General features: G+C 44.3%; 1 protein-coding gene across 1 annotated transcript in view; it reads right to left on the bottom strand.

Moving 5' to 3' along the window:
• Window positions 1-22,552, bottom strand: part of AGMO (alkylglycerol monooxygenase) — a 333,716-nt gene that overhangs the window by 281,369 nt on the left and 29,795 nt on the right. The window contains exon 4 of the mRNA XM_090046880.1: window positions 19,372-19,523. Coding sequence (XP_089903006.1) covers window positions 19,372-19,523 — 152 coding nt within the window. The remainder of the gene's footprint in view (window positions 1-19,371; window positions 19,524-22,552) is intronic.

Raw genomic sequence — 22,552 nt, 5'->3', positions numbered from 1 at the left:
CAAGAAACTGTTCGGAAATGATGAAAGCACAAGAATGACAAGAGACAAGTGTGGCTGCATGAGAAGCTTCTAGGATGGCTCAAATGCAAAAAGAAAGCATTCATGCAATGGAAAAATGGGCAGGTCACCAAGGAAGCTTACCAGAAATGACAAGAACCTACAGGGACAAAATCAGGAAGGCAAAGATAAAAAACAAGCTGCAGGAAAGGTAAAGAGTGAGGTTAAAGGCAACAGGAAGAGGTTCTATAAGTATGTTGGCCAGAAAAGAAAGGTCAAGGAAGCTGTGGGTCTATCGTTCACTAGCCAGGGGGAATCCTTAACAGAAGATGCAAAGAAGGCAGAGCTACTCAACAGCTATTTGTCTCAGTCTTCACAAAAAAAATTAAGCTGCAGCCAGACACCTAACAAGCATTATTTGGATAAGGAAGAGGACAAGCTGATGGATACAATAAAAGAGAGTCTAAGAGCTTTTGATGGATCTGAAAGAATTCAAATCAGTAGGGCCTGAAGAACTTCATCCCAGGGTGCTGAAGCAACTGGCAGATGAGACTGCAGAGCCCTCGGCAATGATATTCATGAAATTGTGGGAGACAGGCTCAGTACCAAAAGGCTGGAAAAGGGCCAACGTAGTGCCCCTCTTTATAAAACACAAGAAAGGAGGACCCAAGGAATTACATATTGGTTAGCCTCACCTCAATACCCAGGAAGTTACGGGAACATATATAAAGAAACCCACTTGGCAAGCACCTATAGGATGAAAATAATCAGCCAGCATGGATCTAACAACAACAAATGGTGTCAAACAAACTTGATCTCCTTCTTTGACAAAATAACTGCTTGGGTGGAAGAAGGGAATGCTGTGAATATAACGCATTTGGACTTCAGCAAGGCTTCTGACAAGGTCCCATGTGACCTTTTCATAAACAAACTGGAGAAATGTGGGCTAGACAAAACTACTATAACACAAATAGGCAGCTAGCCCAATAACTGCAAGCAAAGGGTAATAATAAATGGGCTAGTCAATGATCCATCAAGAATGACGGGGGGGTGGGCAGGGACAGAGTGATGCCACCCAACACCTCACACTGCCACCACTCTGCCTCTGGCCCTGTGGTCCACCCCACACCCATGGCTCTGTACACCTCCCCTTGCCCAACCCCTCCAGTCCCGCATCTGACTCTGCCTCCGCTTCTCATCTGGCCTCATTTCCCCCTGCTCCCCCTCCTCTCCTGCTGCATTGGGTCCAGGCCTGTTTCCCCCCTCTCTGTCCCCCTCTGCCTCCAAGGAGCAGGGCTGGGGAGGCAGAGGGGTCAGCACCGCTCTCCTCTCCCCCTGCACTCTGGCCTTGCTGCCGGACAGCACCACCATGACAGTGGGGACTGAGGGGGGTGGAGCAGGGGGGCGATGTCAGTGGCGCCGGGATGGCCCCCCCACTACGACCCTGGTTCTTGGAGGTAGAGGGGGATGGTGAGGATGGCACCGCCATGACAGTGGGGACTAAGGAGCCAGAGCTGCGGTGCGGGGGGCAAAGCCAGTGCCACTGGCCTCAACCCCCCCACCCACTCTGGCCCCTCAGTCCCCGCTGTCATGGCGGCACCGTCCTCACTGTCCCCCTCTGCCTCCAAGGACCAGGGCCGGGTGGAGAGACGGGCCCTCCAAGACCAGTCCCCACTGTCTGTTTCTGCAGACCACTCTAATTGGTTGTTTCAGTAAGCACTGTGATTAAGCTTTTATAATATTAGAATAAATTCCAAAACAGCAGGAGGTCTCAAGTGGAGTCCCACAGGGGTCTGTCCTGGGCCCACTGCTGGTTCAATGCATTTATTAATTATTTGGATACTGGACTAGAAAGCTTCTTGAGCATGTCTGTAGATGATGCAAAACTGGGAAGGATTTTGAACACACTGGAAGATGGGAGTGCAAGTCAGAAGGATCTCGAGAGTTGGAAAGGTAGGCTGAAGCTAACAGGATTGTCCCAGGGGACAGAAGCAGAGGCTCTGGAGCAACCTCCCATGGTGGGACCTGAAGCAGGGCTGACTCACCTGAAGAAAGAAATGAAGAGCCCTGAAAAGCGGGCACACTTACCATTTACAGGAGAAGCAGAGCTGCACCAAGAAGAGCCACCGGCATGGTTCATCAGCCACTTTTATTGTCGGCTAGGAACGGCGCTGACAGATGTCATCAAAAACTGCCACCTAGCTGATTTAAAAGCTGGTGGTGGGGAAATGGAAGTGGGGGCAGCAACGCTAGAGCCAGAATGTGAAGTTGTTCCCCAGGCTGCACCTCGGCAGTGTCAGCAGCTCAGCAGGGGGCCAGATGGGGACCCACAGGAGGGGTCTTGGCTCCATTAAAAAAAGTACCCACCTGGCTTGACATGGCAGCCAGGCCAAGGAGGATGGCATTGAGGGATCCTGAGGACCACAGATGGCAGATCTGTGAGTGGGGTAGGCTGAGGCCCATACCTTGACTATTCTTTTCTTCTCTTTTCTTTTGTTTATTATTTTCAGAGGGTGCACAGAGCCTGGACTTGGGAAGGGATCTCCAAGTGACCCCCAAGTCAAGAGGAAGAGCAGAAGCAGCACAGCGAACTGCAGTGCCTCAGAGGGAGACCCAATGCAGAGATGAGGACAGTCCCACACCCCACAGTCATCCAGGGTAAAAGGGGCATCGAGGGACGGGCAAGGAGAGAAGGAAGCAGGTGAGAACACCAAAGGAACAGGCCGACAACCCATCATCTGGCTGTCCTAAGGGCTGGCGTAAGGCTGGGGTGTCGGGGAGGTGGAGCCCCAAGAATGCCCACAAAGGGGAGCACCCTGTCTGTGAAAACCTGCCAGAAGGAGCCCGCCACTGAAGAAAAGAAGATCAAGTCATGGCAGGAAAGTGTCGGGGCCTCCCTCAGGGGTGAACGCAACCCAACACACAGGTCCCAGGGACACATCCCACTGCCGGAACCACATGTGTGATCTAAGGTCACTAGAGAGTGCCTATACAAGACCAGGTGGGTGCAAAGTACTGCATTGGCCAGGAATCTGCAAGGGAACCCACTGGAAGCCAACAACCTCACAATGCAGCCAACAGCTATGACTCCTCCTGATCTCCTGGACCAGAACTGCAGGCCCTCACCCAAATAATAGATATGCAGCAACAAATGATGGACCAGCAACAAGATTGGCTGCACCATAGTCTAACTGCTTTCAAGATGCCCAAAATGACCCAAGATGATGGCCTGGAAGCGTACATTGAAGCATTTGAGTGCCACGCCCTCATAACAGGATTAGAGAAGGGGTATTGGGCCAGTCAGCTGGAGGCACTAGTCGTAGGTAAAGCACAAGCAATGTACTGGGTCTTAGCCCAGGACGAAGCCAGGAATTATGAGTGAGTTAAGGCTGCTATTTTATACTGGTTTGAGATCAACCCAGATTACTACAGGAAACAGTTCTGGGCCAAGAAGGCCCCTGATGAGAAATGAACCCAGGCCCTGATGCAATTGCTATGAGACCTTCTGAACAAGTGGGTGAACCCGGCCAACTATGACCTAGATGCGCTGGCTGACCAAATACTCCTGAAGCAAATCCAGAATGACTTAGATGAACATACTCAGTAATGGGTCCAGCCGTACTCACCAACCACCAACTGTGAGGAGGCCTGAAGACTGGCAGAGGCTTTTGGGGCATCCAAAATGGTATACAGCAGAGAGAAACTGGCACCAAACTCAGGAAACACTCACCCCCGTGAAGCCAAGGAAAAGTAGAGCCCTACCAAGAGTGGACCAAGACAGGGGGTCTGCTTCTGGTGCAGGAGAACAGGACACTTTTCACAGGAGTGCCCAAGCAGCCCCACAGAGCGTTGAAGACCCAATAGTTCCCTGAAAGGACAGACAGAGAGACAGAGGGAAACAGATGTTGGCAAACTGATGGATTGCAGTTATGCGTCCAAGGGAGACAGCACTGTATGGACCCGTCCTGTTGTGAGAGCATGGGTGGGAAACCATCCGTTCAGGCCATGTTGGACTCAGGGTGTACCCAGTTGTTAGCGTGGGCTGACCTTATCCCACCCCAAATGGGCAACCGGGTAATGCCAGTGAGGATGGCTTGCCTCCATGTAGAGACAGAAAGGGTTCAACTCCAAGTTATAGAACATCAAAGCAAGCTGTTAGTGGGAGTGGCCCCACACCTGGCATGTGATATGTTTCTAGGACATGATTGGACCCTGATCTAAGACATCCTAGAAAGGGTACGGGATGCTGAGACCAGGTGTCAGCAACTCAAGGATCATGACAGGCGGCTCAGGGAGCTTGAAGATGGCGGGAGGATGCAGAGGAGGTGGACTTGCACGATGTGATCAGCGGGGCTCAGTTCAGGGAACCACAAGAGGAAGACGAGGAACTCCAAACAATGAGGGCTCAAATCCTCAAAACAAGGAGCGACCAGCCAGAGACCGACACCAGGACCCCATAGTACGAGGAAAGGGACCAGTTACTTTACCAGGTCCATAGGGGGAGGCAGGTGGGACAAGAAGAAGCCCAGTTGGTGGTGCCTGCACAGTTTCATCAGCTGGCATGGCAGTTGGCTCATGCAGACCCTACACAGGGGCATCTGGGCTGGGACTAAACCACAGCCAGAGTGGCCCACTGTTTTTTCTGGCCAGGACTGGGGGAAGACATTGCTCGCTGGTGTGTGGCATGCCCAGAAGGTCCCACCCACTGAACTGTTGAGCAGCTGAGCCACAATCTTTCAGTTTTCCTACAAGAATATTGTGGGATACTAAATCAAAAGCCTTTTGGAAGTCTAGGTATATAACGCCTACATTATAATTAAGAGAAAAGACCTCATGGTTATTTCTAGATCCTATACAAAATTGAAATATTCTAACGGGATATAAAGTTGATCTGTTTATTTTTGTTCATCTAAACTTGCGACTAGATTTTCAAAAACAGTCAGTTCTCAACTAGGGTATATAGGCATTAAATTTAGATCAACCAGGGCTAGGTCAATCTAATTACCCTCTGTGCAATCAAGCAAAGGAATTAAACTGGGCAAAAATGGCATGGCCTATCTGAATTATTGAACCTGAGTAGGTGCACTAACTTAGACTGAGATTGGGTTACCCGAATCTAGAAAATTATTAACCCAATATCAGCATCTGCAGTGCAACCCCAGGGCTGGGAAAGCCCAGCCACTCACCCCAACCCTGGGGCTATACTTTTCTCCAGTCTCCTCCCCAGACGGTGACCAAGTTAATTTTGAGCCTCCTACTCTCCTCCTCCAGCCAGGCAACACCACCCACACCCCCAAGCAGATCTACCAGCCTCCCCACCAAAAGAAAGTATTAAATCATGGCACAGGAACAACATGGCCACAGTGACAAGTGTAGACATGCACATAGTTATTCACTCTGGTTTGCCTCATGGCTGCCTGAAATGGCAAAGTCCCAGGAGCAGTAAACTGCCGCATACATCCACTCCCAGTCTAGGTGTAAGCAGCTTAAAGTAAGCTGTCTATATCTAGATTTGGTGCAGCAAATGCTTATTTTCACCTTTCAGTACCATAATAAGCTGGGGTTCAGCATTTACTGTTTTCAAAATCTGGCAGTAAATAATCACTATGGAAGCTGAACACTTTTGATAATGTAACTCTGACTGTATCTCTCATAATACAGCTTTGTATTAACTATATATTAAAATGATATCAGTTATTTTGTAATAAGATGCTTGTGTCCTACTTTTAGAACATCATTTTCTTATCAAAATTAAATATTTTCACTGTTAAGCAATTCAACAATTGATTTGATGGACTACCAATGCCTGAAAAAAGCAACTGTAAATTATACTACCTAATTAAAAACTAAGTAATTAAAAATTAAATTATTTCCTTAATAAGAGTCACTGAAGCAGTGTAACTTTAAAGTGACACTAAAATGAATCTAAGCATCTTTTAGTTATTAATAAAAAACAGAGGAAAGGAAAAAATGTGGTATAGTCATTTTTCCAGGTTACATCTTCCAGCAGCATACTTTCAAGTTAGATAGAGAGTCCTGGGAAAAACGCTGCCATTCCTGTACTCAAAAAGCATCTTTGGCAGTTTAAATGCCTTTAATTAAGGCAATAAAGATGCACAGAAGGAAGCATACATGAAAAAAACATTGTCCAGATGTTGTTGGGTTTTTGTTTTTTTGTTTTTTGGGGGGGGGTTGTTTTTTTTGGGGGGGGAGCACTGGGTTTACTCCAGACACATTGCCAGCCTCAAAAAAAAGAATGATGCAGCATTCTAAATGGCAGCCATCCGACTAGAATTTTTGAAAACTAGGAAAGCTCTCATAGATACTTAACTTCTAGGAATCAGAATAAAAAACAGCTTGCTATATAGGCAGGAAAGAATTTATATCGAGTTGCTCTACTGAAAAATCTCTATTGAGACTAATTTGTCAATCACATAACATACATTTTGTCTGTATAGAAAATCATTAAGGCTTTATCATTATGTTGGTCTTTGTATTTGCAAAATATCCACGTCAGTTGAATATATAACCACACCTTAAAACAAGGGTATAACTAGCTCCTTAACATGATATGTATCAACATATTTAACCTGGGCTTTTATAGATTCTTAAAAAGATTTCAGTACTAAATAGCCACCATAAAATGTTGTGAGGACCTCTAATTCTGTAAATATTGAGCAATACTAAATACTAAAGTATTTGAGGAAAGAATAACTTCAGCTTTATGTTTGCAGAAAATAGCACATGTCCTTGAAAGAAAGGAAAACAATAATATCTCCAATAAAGTTTCCAACTGGACACCATATTTTCACTGAAATTAATCATGATGACATTTCAAAATTGAAATATGAATAAATCCTTGACCCTAATATGACAGAGTTTAGAGTTTCTACTTACCTCATACTACTGAGAGTAAAAGAAAGGGTAAGAATCCTTTTGAGCAGTGGTGCTCACCCTTTTGACCCCATTGACCAGATGAGTGGTACAGGGCCAGTCCACAGGCGGAATCAGCCTGCACACCAGGATTCTGCCCTGTCCTGTCCCTGAGAGATGGGATCAGGCCCTGAGCCACCCACCCTACATGCCTAAGCTACAACACAGGACCACACTATTCAGCCCATGGGTCTCCCCATGGGTCCAAAAATTTGGTAGCAGGGAACGCTGCTCTCTGAATGCCACATTTTTGGACCCAAGAAGAGCCCTGTCAGCTAGATGACCCTGTGCCAGGAGCTAGATCTGGCCCATGGGCCAGGGATTGAACATCCTGGTCTTGAGCATGCCACAGAATTCTCTACTCTTGCTGTAAAGAATGGAGTCTGTGTTTTTCTACCCATCCCTTGAATATACATGTAATGCTTCAGTTTTCCCAACTGTAAACTAAAAATAACAGCACACCATTACCTCCAAGGGCTACTGTGAAACTAAATTCAACAATATTCAAAAAACAGTTTTATGTAAGTTTCCATCCAAGCATTTTGAAGTGCAAAGGATTCTTAAACATAATTTTGTTGGCTAACTGCTGCCCCAGAGCAATGAAACTTATTAACACAGTCCTCAATAACACATCTTTTAATGCAGAACATTTCTACCATGGCACAGGTAGAGAAATAGAAAAGAAAGAGAGACCCAGCATTTATTACTACTACAGCAAGAGAAAGACACCTTTTTGTTTCTTAAGAGAAAGACTGAAGGGTGATACCTGCATTTTTCAGAGAGAGATTATATGTAGCAGAATCTTTCATCCCTCAAAGGCTCTCAGTCCTACTTTGATTCATAGATACCAAAAGTTGCTACCATTGCTGTCTGATGGTTATATGACGTGAGTTTCTGGGCTCTAACTAATCCTAAACAAATTCTCAGATCATGAACCAACCATTACACTTTGTTCCTTTATTATAGGTCACAGCAGAAAGGCAAAAATACAGAGGGCATAGAAAATGAAACTTTATACCACAACAGCATTCCTCAAAGTGACAAAGGAAGCTCAGCAGGATAGTACAGCAAACCCCCAGACTCACCAGTTGTGCCAGCGGGGGACAATCCCCACTGCCCCCCCGCCACGTGGGGGGCTCTGCATGAGCCCCTGAAGCCCCAAGGCTGCTGCAGGAGAGGTGAGTCTCAGGGCTTTTCTTAGTGTTTTTTTTTCTTCTTAAAGGGCCAGAGCTGGCCTAGGCAGGGCACCCATGGAAGGGCTGGGGGAGTGGGGGGGGGCAGCATGGGGCAGTGAGGGGCAGCGGGGATCGCCCCCCCTCCCCCCCCACCTGGCAGCACCTGCTGAGTTGAGGCTTTTTTTTTAAACAAGTGCCAGAAGCTGGGGCAGACACAGCAGCCATTGCCACGCTGGGAGAGCTGGCGGGGGATGGGCCTGGCTGATTCAGAGATTTGGGAGCAGCCAAATCTCTGAATCAGATTTGGCCGAATCAAAACAGGGCAATGGTTCAAGTCACCGAATCAAATCACTGTCCCCTGAATCAGCTTAATCCAAATCTAAAGTGAATACAAGTCGCTTCACACAGGTCTAGTACCTATACCCTTCCTGCACTGGCTTTGGTCTTCCAGTGGTCTTCCCTATACTGGGCTCTCCTTCCCAACATCACCTCCTGGTTCCTAGTCCTGCCTCCTGGTCTAGCTTCCCTATACTGGGCTTGCTCACCCAGCTTTTCAGTACACCAGGCAGGGTCTCCTGGCTCTCCTCCGTACCCTGCTTGTTCCCCTGGCTCTCCTCCATACCGGGCTTATTCCCCTGGCTCTCCTCCTCTCTCCCTGTGCATGGCTGCTTCTCCTTTTAAGCTCCCAGCATGGTGCAGTTCCCTAACATCATTTTCTGTGTGCTTGTGGAGTTGGAAAGAGGACAAGCTTACAAATCAGTATTGTGGCGCCGCCATGCAGCATTCGCCTATAGCATGCCTACAGGTAAGTCTGACAGGCAATCAGCCTGCGCCAGAGTGGATTCTGCTGAGCTGCAGCTAACAATTCCAGTTTCAGCCCCATGATCTGTCATCTCACTGCCATATCTAGGGACAGAAGTTACATATAAACTGGTTCAAGTGATCAGAAACTGGCTGAAACCTATAACAGAAATTTAATGCATATAAACTAGTTTCAAAGTGGCTGAAACTGGTTTAAGATAAACCTGGTTGAATGTAGCATCAGATTTCACTTAATTTGGGTCAAACCAGTTTATAAAACTTCTGCCCCAGACCCATTCCTAGTTCAAGATAAATCAGAGTCCCCCAGCATCCCAGCATCTTGCAGCCATGAACTGGGCTGTGCTATCTGCTCCAGAGAGCAGGGCTGGCCCCACCCCTCTACTCCCTACCTGGAGCAGTGAAGGGTGGCTCACTGGACTCACTGGCTGGCTCACTGCCCCCTCTTTTCCTCCCCCCTGGCAAACCCTGGCTGGGATCTGGGGCCAAGGAGGGGAGTTAAACTTCCCTTCCCCCAAATATGAAGCTGCCCTTCCCTTCTTATTTAGTGCTGGCTGCAACTGTGGACTACAAAACCCAGAAACAATTGGAAGCAGGAAGAAGCGATGAGCACCCCTGCAGAGTCCTGCTGCTGCAATTGTGGAATACAAATCCAGGAGACCTTGGAGGTAGCAGGAAGATAACATGAACACACAGTGTCCATGCTGGCTATGTGCCAGAGAGCTGTACTTTAGCACCCCCAAGCTTCTGGCTTGAGCCACTGCAGACACATGGCTGCATTTCCTGAATCCAAAGTGAATTTCTGTTCATTTGCTTATTGGTTAAATCTTTGAAGCTTGGACTAACTTGTGAAGACTGAATCGATTCAGCCTCAGGCTTTTTGACTGTCTATACTGAGCCAAAAAGATCACACAAAGATCCCAATAAAAACATAAAAAGATGTCTGTGATACCTTCAACTGTACAATTAATTTAGATACCAAACCACATTATTGTTTCTATAATTCAGATTCAGTTTAATACTGCAATAGTTCAAGCCATACATGTGTTATGCACCATTTACATTGGTTTTTAATGGCCTAATCCAAAAAGTATGTCAAATTAACTGCTTCTATGCACAGTGCATTAGATGCTTTCAAATCTATCTTCCCAATTCCAAAACAAACAAAGAAAAGAAACTGCATTTTTTTTCTTTTTTTTAAATACACAGTCCCCTAGCAAAAGTTCTTATAGTGGCATGGTGGGAATTAAGGCTTGATCCAAAGCATCCCGCCATGCTACATGTGTATGGCAGGATGTGTGGTTTTGAGATCAAGGATCAGATCCAAATCACATACCTGTTGGTACAGGTGGCTCAGCATCAGGCTACCTGTGCCACCTTACCCCACTCCCCACAGCATCTATGTAGCCCAGGATCATAATCATGGGTTCCAAATACACCAGCAGCCTGGTGTGCAGGGTAGCTCTGCAGGTGCTGCCCAGAATGCAAATTTAAAGGTACAGAGTGGGGAAAGCCTCTGAATTCCCCAAGCCTGACACTTGCAGACCTGCACTCTGGACTGCCCCTGCAGGGGAAGCCTACGGGCCACCCTGAATCCAGCACTTGCAAAGCAGCACCCCTATAGTGTGTCTGCTATTATCAGATCAGAGCCCAGTTCTTCATCTACAAAAGCATTGCATAACTTTGCCCATAAAGTTATGGCAGAAGGTAGGATAGATTTATATTTTATAGACTAACTCAAAGATGTGTAACATAAGCTTTTGTAAGCAGAAGGCCTACTTCATCAGAAGATGTGAAGTAAGTCTTTTGTTTATGAATTTTTATTTTATCTATACCTCCCTGATTTAGTTAGTCTCAAGGTGCCACCAGTATTATAGCAAGAGTAGAGCTAGCAGTGCACTGGCACCTGAGTCCAGGGGCAGATCCAGGGGGGTACACTGGCACATCTGCATCCTGCTTTGATTCCTGGTCCCCCACAAAGTTTCAAACCAACTGCGTAGCAGTAGAAGCAGCATTTCTAGACAGACAGTGCTGAGGGAGTCAAATGACTTCATGTCTCATTATAATCCACCTGATCCCTCCTAAACTCTTCGTTCCACTGGTGTTAATAATCCTCTCTTCTTTTTAATGATCTTGATGTTCCACAATTCTGAAATTTCTGCTATCTGCTTTGTTTTCTCATTTCTTCTGTCTGTTTGATGTTCCTGGTAATGAAGCTCCTATTTCACAGCCCTGCAGATTTTTTTAACTCACTCAAATTAAGTTATAGTTGTTTTTACTTCCATCATAAACCAAATGATGCAGACCTAGGCCCCTAGCATATTAATAAAGCTTCTACTTTATTTTCAACAAGAATAAAATATGAACTTCAGAGTCTATGAAGAGTTTGGAACACTTCATATTTGGGTCTATTTATAAATAATTTATGATTATTATAAATGTTAATAGTTAATCAAGTATTGCAGAGGCAGAGTCCAAGAGGCCAACAGATTGTTTATAATCACCTACCAAAACCTATTATATATTTCTTTTTCAAAATTCAAAATCAAGAGACTGTGGTGTCGACACCTACACAGTGAAATCGGTCGCTAACTGGCTGGAGGGCCGCACCCAGAGAGCGATAGTGGACAGGTCATTTTCGACCTGGAGGGATGTGAGCAGTGGGCTTCCGCAGGGCTCGGTCCTCGGGCCCGCACTGTTCAACATCTTCATCAACTACTTGGATGAGGGAGTAAAAAGCACCCTGTTCAAATTCGCTGATGACACTAATATGTTGGGGGAAGTGGGCATGCTAGAAGGGAGGAATAGGCTGCAATCAAACGTAGACAGGTTACAGGGGTGGGTGGATGAGAACAGGATGGGTTTCAACACTGACAAATGTAAGGTGCTGCACCTGAGGAGGAAGAACCAGCAGCATACCTACATGCTGGTGAACTCCCTTCTCATCAGTGCAGAGGCAGGAAAGGATTTTGGAATCACTATTGATGCCAACATGAACATGGGCCAACAGTGTAGGGACACTGTCAGGAAGGCCAACCATACCTTGTCATGCATCCACAGATGCATCTCAAGCAGGTCCAAGAAGGTGTTCTTCCCCCTCTATGCGACACTGGTCAGGCCGCAGCTGGAGTACTGAGTCCAGTTCTGGGCACCGCACTTCAAAAGGGATGTGGACAATATGGAGAGGGTCCAGAGGAGGACCACTCGCATGATCGGGGGCAGCAGGGCAGCCCCTATGAGGAAAGGCTAAGGGACCTGAACCTGTTCAGCCTCCACAAGAGAAGGCTGAGGGGGATCTAGTAGCCTGTTACAAACTAGTCAGGGGGGACCAGCAGGCATTGAGGGAGCCCCCGTTCCCCCCAGCACTACCAGGTGTGACTAGAAATAACAGTCACAAGCTGGCAGAGGGTAGATTCAGGCTAGACATCAGGAGGCGCTACTTCACAGTCAGGGCAGCTAGGATCTGGAACCAACTTCCAAGAGAAGTGGTGTTGGCTCCTCCTCTTAAAGACCCCCAGGGTAGGCTAGGAGGCGTCGTTTGACCCCAGTACTCTTTCCTGCCATGGCAGGGGATCGGACTTGATGATCTGCTCAGGTCCCTTCTGACCCTACAAACTATGAAACTATGAATCTATGTGAACACTTGCATTTTATCATATAGAAGGAGGACAAGTTTTACAAACTTGGGCTTCTGATATGTGAAAGAAGGTTGTCATTTCTTGTATTTTGAAGGGAATATACATTTTCCTTGTGGAAAAAGCATTTCAAAATCACAAAAGTCACACTTTACAATGTAATTTATTAACTACAATGAATCTGTAAATCTGGGTGTTCTCCCAGCATACCACCAACTCTTATTGTAAAAGCCTACTAATAAACCCTTCATGGTATGCTAACTTCAGGGACCATTATTAAATATACGTTAATAATTATTATTATTAAATACAGAGAACAGTCAATATGTAATGGCATGAAAGGATTAGACAAAATAAGTAACTAAGATTCTAGTGTCTGAACAATAAATTCCAAACAAATAGGGATGGTAAACTCAGATTTAGACAAGTGTTACTTTTGCAGTTTGTTTGGGGGGTTTTTCTGTCAAAATATTGTATACCAAAATGGCTCAAAAGTGAAAATATCCTTTTATGAATTAACGAACTGGCTGACTTTTTACTAGGATTAATATTGTGTAGTATTTATATATAGGAGAAACAACACCCTTCCTCCCAAACCCTGCACTTCAAGAACCCTGCACAACAACCTCCCAAACCCTGCACTTCAAGAAGCTGTTTGTTGCTTTGCATTCCAAATTCCTGATTCCTTTTTGGGAGTTAGACTATGACAAAACACTTCCTCTGAGCCACACATGGATCATGCAACTTCTTCTCAGAAAAGTGAATCAGCCACTTTGGTAGCACCCTCCCTTTGTACACCCCTTATGAAGTCCTCTCCATCCAGTCTAAGGTACTTCCCAAGGAACGTGCAGGAAAGCACACTGACCTTCTTCCATTCCTTTGGAAGCTGGCCATAAAGTCTTAACACAGCTTCAACCCATTAGTACATCTTCCATGGAACTCCCACCACCAGAGATCCCTGGCAGTCTTCGTAGTCAATAAAGCATTCTAACAGGACAGACTTAATGGAGGTATACTACCAAAGAGTTGGAAGGATTGCATCTGAGGGACAAAATTCAGGTGAGGGTCTGAGATTTCCACAAACTGTTGGTGATTTTCAGGTATGTAATGGGTCCTACCACCATTTTCTGAGGAGGCTGCAGAAAGGCTAGCTTCCACTTCTCTTCACAAGATTCTCTATTGTATTCCCCATCCCCGCCGCCCAAAAAAAGTCCCTCCACACCCTAGAGACAAATTATCTGTGTTCCTAGAATGGAAAAGTAAAGTCAATACCAAAGAGCTGCCAAAAAGTAAGAACTATTTACAGTTTAATTCAGAAAAAAACTTTAAGGAAGCAGAACTGGGTTATGTCTGGTTCTGTAGAGGAAGGTATTATTATCAGCAACCACCAGAACAATCAAATTTATTTTTTTAAAAAATCAGCTTGTATTTACACTACCTTAAAATGTTAGTTCAGGAAATCTGCCTATATAATACCTATACCTTCTGGAATTTATATGAATTCTGCACCTAAGTCTAAACCTTGCTGTATATTGGCTCAGCCATTTGCTAACAGGGACCATGTCACATATCACAAGCTTTGGAAGCAGTTACAGGACAATCGAAGAGCATAGTTAACATGGAATAACTCTGACCTGGAAGAACAATGAATATTCTAAAGAGGTGGGCTAAGCTAAAGGAAACTGATTTCTCTGCAGGTTGTCTACAGGGAAAGAGACAAGAGCAATGGAAATTTCCCAGCATAAAAAGAGAACAAAGGAAGAGATGTAAGAAGCTGCTGTTAAAAATACATTCTGGGCACTAACAGACATGATGGTTTGTTGTGCAATTGGCCACTGAAAGCACTCGACAGCCATTTACTGACAGAAGTGCATGGCTTCAAAGTGCTTTAAAAATCCTCAATTGTGTGACAATCTGAACCCTTGCTGTATGAGGATTCAGATGAAAGCACTCCAAAATGGAGTGCCTTCATTAACATCTGTCAGTGCACACCAGGAACGGGACTCGGCTGACAGTTCAACCCTGCTCTGGGCGTTGTCTTCAGAATGGGAGGGGGAGAGAGGAGGGGAGTGAGCTCAGTCTGGGGGTTGCCTAGCCAATGCTGGAGGGAAGGGCAGGTGGACTGGAGCCCTTTCAAGGTTGGGGGCTCCAATCCGCCCACCACCCCCACTCCAGAGTAGGCTGGGGAAACCCCAGAATAGATCCCCCTCCCATCCTGAGACAGCATGGGAGCTTAGAAAGGATCTGGACATGCCACTACAACTGGCAGCCCAGAAGCTGGCACTGACTTACCTGCATGTGGCAGCTGCCCCAGGCAAAGAGCTACTCTGATCAATTCTGCTGTTAAGCATGTTTGAAAGTCCCTACAAATGTCTGAAAGTGCATTTGAAATCACTGTCCAAAGTCACAGAGAGTAGGAGTTGTTACAGCCCCCACCTACACAGTTTTCATTCAAATTGTCATAGTTTATGTTTACAATTTGGGAGGTCTTCAGTGGTGTTCTGGCTACAGTTGCATGATTCCTGTTTTATGCTAATGGCTATTACTCAGACACTAGGAAGATGGAAAAAACTTCTGACCAAATTAAAGCTGTATTTGAAAAGGTTTACTTTAGAAAAGAAATACTTGATTGCATAATTTTCTGGATTCTAATACAATGAATGAACCAAGTAATGAATAAATATTATAAAGTATTATTAACTGGCCAGCAGATTGTATGACCACATTTCATTTTTTAAAAGAAAAAATAAGCTGACTATCATAAATTCAAGTGCAACAATATTATTTCAAACATAAACACATTTTAAAACCCTAGCAAGTCCTAAATCTTTAGTCCTTACAGAGAAAAGAAAGATACAAGTGCATTGATACTAAGAGAATACTGATATAAACTGTTAAAATGCAGTTATTATATTTGCATGATTCTGCAGTGATACAAATGCAGCAAAATCACTACAGCTTTAACTTGCTTCATTCAAGGAGAAAGTAAGGGTGATTTATATTTACTGCTATAGGATCATGTAGACATAAGAAACAAAAACAGTAGGGATGTGGCAAAGCTTCAGTCACCAATTCAATTTGGAGAAGATTCGACCTGATTCGGAGGCTGAATCCCCAAATCCAAATTGTATCGAGGGGAAAAAAGCCTCCTAATCAATTCAGAAAAGATTTGGAAAATATTTGGAGATTCAGAAGGCAGTCTTGCAGGGGAACAGAAACCAAGCAGAGGGAGGGGAGACTTACATCTGTAGCTGGTCAGTGACTGTTTTGTATCCCCAAGTCCCTTTCCAATTGCAGTACTCGGCGGTGGGTGGGGGAAGGATGTAGAAACAGCATATAAGCCTCTGTCTGCAGCCCAAAACATACCAAATGTATCTAGACCAGGGGTCAGCAACCTCTGGCACACTTGCCAAGTATGGCACGCAAGGCCATTTTGCTTGGCACACTACTGCCAGCCCGGGCTCTAAAAAGCCTAGGCTACTCCCAGTAGGTGGCTGGGATTCTGCAAGCCCTGCTGCAAACAGACTGGGCTCTGTGGGCCGGCTGGAAACAGCTGCTCCAGGCTCTGGCATGTCAGCACTCTGGCACTTTCCAAAGTAGACATTGTGGGTTTTTTGGCACTCTGGCCAAATATCGTTGCCTACCCCTGATCTAGATCATACCATGATAAAAAATGCAAAACCTGCCAACATACTAATGCAATCTATTACAGACAAGAATACACAACAACCTGAGGTACACATTTCTCCCAGGAAAGCCATTCTGTCTCCAATGTCTCAAGCCTTATACTCAAACAGAATTCAGAAACCACTGTTCACAGACAAGCCTATGAGCTGCACTTCGTCAACCTCCTACATACAGAAACTCATGGACTCAATACAGACATTGGATTTATGACACACTACAACCTGCCCAACGTCCAACTCCCCAGGTACCTCTCCACTTTTACCTGCTACATCCCCCCTTCACCGCCCCCCCTCTCCAGCCTGTCTCTCACCCCCTGAAACCTCAATTATATTTTCACTAACTGGCTTGCTTTCCTGCATTGCATGCCAGCCTCTGAATTTTTCACTATTCACTTCATCTAGGAAGAGCACACACACACCAACTAGGTGTTTCCTCATCCTGACAAAGGGTTTTTAAACCTGAGAGCTTGCTAAGATATATTTCTCCAACTATTCAGTGCATGGGCGACTTAGTCTTGGGGGGCACATGAGTTTTGCTTTCAGAAGCTTGAAGTGCATTTTCCCAGAAACCCCTGCACCTATCTCCTTGAAACTTGGCAGACTTCATGCCCTCAGAAGGGGCTACCAACCCTGCTATTTTCATCCAAATTTGCCAGAAAATGACAAAGTTATAGGTATATCAGTGATTCTCCATTATAGTCTATGGCCGAATCACCAAATTTCTCCGAATCAGTGTGGAATCTTCCAAAGCCGATTTGGGCAAATCGATTTGGGACAGTTATCCAAATCTCTGATCAAAGCACTGTCCTTTGAATCGGCCGAATCCAAATTGAATACTTTCCTAGTCACACAGGTCTATAAAACAGTTGATGTATGCTTTCCCTCTTCTTTTAAAGTGGCTAAAATGGACATTTTTCCATATCCAAATGGTGTTAACATCCACTTGGTAAAAAATGCATATATTTATGCTGGTATACATGTGTTACTGATACTAGCACTGTTGTAGGGATCTGTTATGAATTCCAAAAGGCACTTGATAACTTTCTATTATAACTAACAATAATGTTCAAACTCACAATGGGGGTTCAGTGTACAAAAAAAAAGTTGTGCACTTTCTTCCTACAAGTCTCAGCTTTATTCTTTAAAAGGTACCTCTTCCATTAGATTTGCTTAGCAAGATCTGAGGTGATATGTGGTTTAACGGCCTTATTGCTCTGATGTTGCTTTTTAGCATTCCTGAAACAGAGTTAAGCTTTTATCTGTATTTAAAGTGGTTTTCTAAAAGAATGTTGTATTTTTTCACTGATTTGTAAGACAGAGCTGCTATTCAGCAACTTGATTGTACTTTCAAAGCACAGATATGTTTGCATGACAACAACATCCTTTGGACTAGCTTAGTGTTTTGTAATATAACTTTCTCAAGTACAGGTGATAAGACTTATGTATGAACTGGATTTTTAGATTTTAAATGCCACTTTTAGATTTTAAGCAATACATGTAAAAATGTGGAATTACAAAAACATATTAGCACAGCATCGTTTCTCTTCTCTCAAGATATAAAAGAACTTGAATGAATTCTTACAAAAATAATTTATAGAAACTGCTTAGCACTATAAAGACTATCCCTGCTTTCTCCTGTTAACAAGAGTTTTGTTTCTGGTGAGCATCTTCAGATCACTAGAATGATTTTCAAATAATACTTCCAGTTATTACAATTTTTATTTCAAAAAATGAGACTGTCCTCTGAATTTTTCCAGTTCTCAGCATGATGATCTTATGCAGCTAGTACTGTTAATGTCATTGTTTGTGAAGCATTCCCAGTTTCTCACACACCCACGCACAAATTTGAGCTATTCACCATGATGTAAATTCCCTTCTCTCTTGTATTGTTCCAACTCCTGTCCACTTCCTCACCTCCCACCCGCCTCTCTCCCCAATGAAATTTGGAGTTCCTCTCCTATGGTATTATTGTATGTCTGATTCCCCTCTTCCCCTTCCACCTAATTAAGCATCCACCCTTCATTGTTCTAGTCCTGATCCAACCCTATTCCCTCTCCAATTATCATTGTTCCCATTGTGATGGGATTCTTCACTCCCACTCAGTGCACCAACTCATACTAATCCCTACCTGTTTCCAGGTTTTCCACAGATCTATTTTTACCAGAAATGTCATCTCTTTGAATATACATTCTAGAAAACTTTAATATCATATACAGCCATCATTCCACAAAACTAAGGGCACTGTGTCTTAAGCAGCCTGCTCCAAGGTCACTTAGACAATAGAAAGACAATTATATGATTTCAGGGAACTTTGGATCAGGCTCTATTTTTAATTTTTAAAAATTTTTAAATTTTACATTTAGAACAGAAAAGGTTGGAACAAATAAACACTGTGATAATGGAAGGAGCATGTAACTAGCTAGAAGACTCGATAGAGAAGTCTACATGGACAGCATTGCTATAAAATACATTATTAGAATTATATGGTAATGTGGTATGCATAGAAATATCTATCCACTCAGGTTCCTTAATTATGTATATGACCACTACCACCATATCAACTGACATCTTAATCCACGCTAGTTATTCTTATGTGAGAGAGAAGCTACAGTTAGATATATACTTTTAAAAATAAAGACAGGCATGTCTTTTTTTTTTTGCAACTACCATCATTTTGGCACCTTTGTTTATGTGCTTCTTTTCATTCCCCCACACTTTTTATGTATTTGTTTTGAAGAAAGGATTCTTATATTTTTTATAAAGTACTTAGTCCAAAACGATCCTCCTATTCCACAAAATGATAAAAAGAATGAAGTGGCCTTAGAAGTCAAGCTACGGCATCTCTTGGTTTACGTGACTCTGATAAGCACAGATTAGATCAATAGATCTACAATATCCCTGTGTTTTTATGCGATTTTCTATTAGTATTTAGGACAATATTTGTTAAAATTCTTGTTCTTATATTTTACCAAATTCATGTCTACATTATTCAAAATAGCTTTAAAATCTGTTTTTCCTGCTCCGTACAAGCTAATCTTTATCATTCCCTGAGAATCAAGTATGTATAGATGATTAAAATGCAGTATGTATATATGCAAATAAATGAAAACTGTGTTGAAGTCCTACCATGAGCCAGGCGATGGAACCAGTAATATGTAAAGTCTACTCCCAGTAGTGTCAAATACCATGTCCATGATGAGTCCCATGGCAGTTCACAGAGTCTGTAGTTTTCCCATATGTAGACATAACCAGTTAACTCAAAACCTCTGCAAACAGCCCTGAAATATAAAAAAGAAGCCATTTTCTTAAGATCTTTATTAACTGGAATAATGCTCATTTTAACTGCATCTCTAGTACTTTTTATACTTAGGCTATTTTTTCTAACATATAATACCACTGTATCCAATCCAGTTTTTATTCAGGGTATATTCCCACTGATTTCAGCAGCCATCCTTTCTTAAGCACTAAAAGTAAGGATTTGATAATTAACTCACACATCTTTAAAACTTTTCCTTTCCAACTTTACATGGAGACTTATTTTTGCCTTCTATTATGTTCTGAACATCTCCAGTCCTTTGGCTTCAAATTATCTGAAGACCTTTAGGCAGTTTCTTTGACAAAGTTTGACGTGCACTGATATAATTGGATATCCATGTTTTCACATAAAAGGATGGGAGCTCTTCCTCATTAATCTACAAGTTAGAAATATGTTTAGCATGATGCTAATTATTTTCATATAACTAATGGTATAGAATATTTTTATTGTAAATTTGTCATTGCCAGATGAAAGACTAAGGATGAATAAGAAAAATGTGTGTGGCAAGAAAGAAGGGAGTGGCAAGAGAGGAATATGCAGCTAGAAATGAAAAAAAATGTGTACTTCAGGAGAAGGAGAGAGAAAAAGGAAGAGGAGCACACACCAGAGAATGTAAGGGAAAAAGGAAATCTCTGACAGTTCTTTTGTGAATGGGCCAATATTTCTGCACTAAACAATGCTCCATACTAAGAACAAAAGAGTTGGTTAGGAGAAAAAAAGTTGGGGCCTAAGGGATCCCACTAGTCACTGTAAGACATAAAAAGCAGCCACAAGCAAGACAAGGACTATATGGTTTAGATCAAGGGTTGGCAATATTTTTTAACAGAGAGCCAAAAGCACCCCAACCCTAACCCACAACTCAAGTTAGCATGCCAGGGGCAAATGGCAAAGGAATCATGAGGGGCCCAATCCTTGCTGCTGGCAGTGGCTATATGCACCCCTCCAGGTAGACGGTGAAGAAGTGGCAGGGGTTGCACTGCTTTAACCCATTCTCCACCCTGTACCCCAGAAGGCTGCAAACAGCTGCACCATGTGCCTCTGGAAGGTCGGCCTAGGGCAGCACAACCCCAGCTCCTCCCCTGCCATGTGCCCAGGAGTACACATGTAGCCACTGCCACCATGGAATCCAGTCAAGGGCTCCCAAGCCTGGCGAAGCTGTTTGCAGCCTCCCAGCTGCTTACCACAGCTGGCCTAGGCTCTGGAAAGCTGCAGCAGGCAGCCAGCAGCAGCACCAGGCTCCAGAGCACAGGCACAACCATGGCAGCAGCAGCTGCACATGTGCCTCCAGGTGGAAAAGGGGAGGAGAAGAGATTGTGCTGCCCCAGACCCCTCCCGCCGTCCACAGAGCCCAGCCAGGGGTCTGGAGCCTGATGCAGCTATTTGCAACCTCCCAGCTACAGCCAGCCCAGGCTCTCAGAGCTGCTACCAGCCAGAGCCCAGACTGCTTGCAGCAAGGCTTGCAGTCACCTGCTGTGAGCAGTCCAAGCTCTGTGACCGGCAGTAGCTGCCCAGAACCATGTCTGTGGCATGCTGAGCAAAATGACCTTGTGTGTTATGTTCTGGCACGTGTGCTGGGGGGTTGATGACCCTTGGTTTAGATGAAACTGCTTCTATGAAGCTTTGCTGCTCTTGTTGCCATTTGTGTTTCAGCAATCAGAACTGGTGAACAACTCACTCCTTTTTTGCCAAATTGTAATTTGTATAACTGTATAAACGGGGACCAACCAAAATCACAATTTTGCAGAAATTGTGAAATCCAGCAAAGGCTATGGAATCTGCAGGACAAAAATCTTACTGAAAAAAAAACAACACAGTTTGGTTCCCCAGAGAGAGCTAGCAGTTGCCATAGCACTGCAGCATGGCCACACAGTCCACTACCAGGGATCAGGGAGAGAGGGTGCCAACATAAAGGGGAGCTCAAGATTGCTGTCATCCCCCACCCCTCTTCAGGCTGAGAGGGCTGCCTGTCATGTGCCCCCCCCCCCCAACCAATCAGCGATGAGGGGTGGGGTCACATGACAGCCAGCCCTCACAACCAATCAGTGTGAAGGGCAGGGCCACTAGCCAATCAGAGGCATGGGGGAGCTGCCATGATCAGCCCACAAAAACATCAGTCAGCCTCAATGTCTCCCCATGAAATCAGCTAGCTGCCTTCTCAAGTTGGGTAGGCTCCTATCGATAAAATCTGTTTCTTGATTGGAAAATAAACCAAAAAAAACAAGACACTTTAAGTGTAATCTGTATACTTACAAAATGTTTTTTGAACAGAAGTGATGATTGCATGGATTAAAATCTCCCCAGCTACTGTGGAGAGTACAAGGCAGCCTGATAAGCTAGCTAGACGCAACTGGGTCTCAACAGGTTATCTGGTTAGCCAGTTTGATGGACTAACTCTGGCTCAACTCTTAAAGGACAGACCAGCTGCACAATATATCTCATTCCTGAAAAAGCATTTTGACTCTGCATTTCTCCAGTCCAGGATTCCAATTTTGCCCCAATCAGTTTTCTGTTCTTGCCTTGTGGCCCCCAATATCTTGTATTCCCAGCTCATGGTATTTGGCACTGCCCTGACCATAATTTCTGGATGGGGGATGGAAACCAAAGCCCTGAGGTAAGTGAAGAAGTGGGTGACCTGGAACAAGCATGTGTAGGAGGGCGCAACAGGGAAGATCCTCTCATTCTTCCTGAGGAAAGTGGGGTATTCAACTAGTTACTTCAGGTGTCTGTATACGAATGCATGGAGCCTGGGAAACAAGCAGGAAGAACTGAAGTCCTTGCACAGTCAAGGAACTATGACATGATTGGAATAATACAAGTGTGGTGGGATAGCTTGCATGACTGGAGTACTGTCACTGATGGGTACAAATTGTTCAAGAAAGACAGGACAGAAGGAGGAGAAGTTGCGCTGTATGTAAAAGAGCTGTATGACTGCTCAGAGCTTCAGCATGAAACTGGAAATAGGTCTGTTGAAAGTCTCTGGGTTAGAGGGTC

This window comes from Crocodylus siamensis, chromosome 5, assembly GCF_052110815.1.
Source record: "Crocodylus siamensis isolate JL-2025a chromosome 5, ASM5211081v1, whole genome shotgun sequence".
Lineage (NCBI taxonomy): Eukaryota > Metazoa > Chordata > Crocodylia > Crocodylidae > Crocodylus > Crocodylus siamensis.
This window is presented reverse-complemented; position numbering and strand designations above follow the sequence as displayed.